Genomic DNA, 2,437 nt, shown 5'->3' on the forward strand with positions numbered 1-2,437 from the left:
TATAGCTAAGTATGTTTGCATTATGATTACCAGCAGTTGAAAAAATAGCATTATCTACATCGATCAAAACATACAAAGACAGCAGAACAGGAGACCAAATCTAACGGCCATCAGCTGAACTGAAGGACTCTGCGAATCCAGCAGGCCTAGCAGGGATGCTACCCTTACTATCCTCAAGCTCCACACAGCTCACTTCTTTCCCTTCAGCTTCTTTCCAATCCTTCACCATCTGCTTCAGTGGAAGGCTATAATCAATACCGCAATACTCTTCCGTATCATCACGGTGTGGCTTCCACTTCTCGACGAGAGAGGCCAGCACGTTCACTGCATGGCCCATGTCGGGTCGTTGCCCGGGCTCCCTTGCCGTGCAGTGGCCAGCAAGTTCGGAGATAATGGAGATGCTCTCAAATGTTTCGTCTTTCATGTCTAGAGCTGAGTCTATTGCAGCCGTTAGTGCCTCTTTGCTTGATTTGATTTGCCAGAACCATGCAACCAGGTACCGGCTTTCCTCTGGTCTGCCCTCATCTAGTGCCATCATTCCGGTTAGTAGCTCTATCAGCACCACCCCGAAACTGAATACATCTGCTTTCGTTGTGATTTTGCCTGTAACTGGATGATCATGCAGCCATGTGAAATGAAAGTTTCAAGATCATCGTTATGTCAGTTTAAACAGAGAATGAATCATGTAAAACACATGTATTGTCTGTCAGAATTCTTTACCAGCATATTCGGGTGCTAGATATCCAAAAGTTCCAGCCAGTCGGGTTGCCACGGATTTCTGTGATCCATCAGGAGCGAGCTTAACTAAACCAAAATCTGATACTTTTGCTCGAAAATCATCACCAAGTAAGATGTTTGAAGATTTGAGGTCTCTGTGAATGAAACTCTGATGAGCTAGAGTGTGAAGGTACTCCATTCCTCTAGCAACATCGAGGGCAATATTTAGCCTTCTCTTCCAAGAGAGAGGTTCTAGCTGCAGTTTCTTCCAGTGGAAAAGATGGTTGCTCAGAGGCCCCTGAGGCATATACTCGTAAGCCAGGATTCTTTCGTTCCCTGCAATCGAGTATCCCAAAAGAGAAACTAAATGCCTGTGACGAACTTTAGAAAGTACATCAATTTCTGAACGAAATTCATCCAAAGCCTTGTTGCTAATAACACCAGCTTCCATTCTTTTCACTGCTATTTTGGTTCCATCGTCCAATTCTCCTCTGTAAACTACGCCAAAACCACCACGACCAAGTTCGTTCTCAGCAGCAAAGTTCTTGGTCACATTCCGAAGAACTTGAATCGATATGACCAGGTTTCCAGCCTCAATCACGTGAGAATCAGTGCTGTTTACGCTTGCAGAACCACAAGTTGTCAAGGAAGAAGTGCTTCTGTTTGTATTATCCGCAACCACAATCTTGACTGTGTTATCTGAATCTGATAAGTCTCGTGGATGAATCACGAGGGAGCTTGGAGCAGGGGGTCTATCCTTCCTATTTTTCCAGAAATAAATTGAAAGTGGCAAAACCAAACAAACCAGAATGGCAAAGATGGCAACAGGGGTCACAACTACAAGCAACTTAAAACTGTCGGAATGTTTCTCTCCAATGGCTTCATATGTGGGACTGGTAGAGTCGGGATTCAGACCGGTGCTTGATGAAGATGGGACAGGAGACGATGGCAAGTCCTTAGATGATGTGTTATTACTTTGAGAAGGAAATTCTTTGGAGGAATTGGAATGTAATAGAGGGTTTTCATCTAGGATAAGCTTTACTTTGCTACCAAATCTCGGAATAGGAGGAGAAATGTTGTTTTGGCTCAAATTCAACAGGACCAAAGATTTCAAATTAGTCCAACTTGAAGGAATTGGACCAGATAGATTGTTAGACTGCAGATATACACGAGTTAGGGAATCAAGGGCTGCAATTGAAGGGCTTAATGTACCAGAAAGCATAGAGTTGGGCAAGTTTATGATGATCACTTTTCCATTTTGATCACACCCAACTCCAAGCCAAGATTCTCTACACGGGTTATTGCCCGACCATGATCCAACTAGCCTGGACGGATAATTCACCCCATCAAGAAACTCTAACAGGGCCATAACATCCGGAGCACACACAGCTCTTGGATTGGGAAGACAAAACAGGTTTGATCCATAAGTAGCACTAACAGCCTTGAATCTTGGTATAGGACCCATGAAATGATTGTTATTCAAATCCAAATAAGCTAATGCCATATTTGCCAAACTAGCAGGAATTAAACCAACAAGATCATTGCCATTGAGATTGAGATCCTTCAAAGAAACTAAATGACTTATGTCGTCGGGGATTTTACCCGAAAATCGGTTCCGTTGCAGCCAGAGACTAGTGAGTGACTCCATTCTTGCAACTACGTCAATGGGACCAGTCATACCACCAGACTGTCCATTCAACCAAAGTATCCTCAGCAAGGA

At 43.7% G+C, this 2,437-nt stretch overlaps 1 protein-coding gene across 1 annotated transcript in view; it reads right to left on the reverse strand.

Annotated features, from left to right (window-relative positions):
- Positions 1-2,437, reverse strand: part of LOC105161714 (receptor protein kinase TMK1) — a gene marked incomplete in the record, with an annotated part of 3,302 nt that continues 865 nt past the window's right edge. Inside the window, 2 exon segments of the mRNA XM_011079503.2 lie at positions 1-609; positions 721-2,437. Of these exon segments, the coding sequence (XP_011077805.1) occupies positions 101-609; positions 721-2,437 (2,226 nt within the window).

This window comes from Sesamum indicum, linkage group LG5 (genome assembly GCF_000512975.1).
Source record: "Sesamum indicum cultivar Zhongzhi No. 13 linkage group LG5, S_indicum_v1.0, whole genome shotgun sequence".
Lineage (NCBI taxonomy): Eukaryota > Viridiplantae > Streptophyta > Magnoliopsida > Lamiales > Pedaliaceae > Sesamum > Sesamum indicum.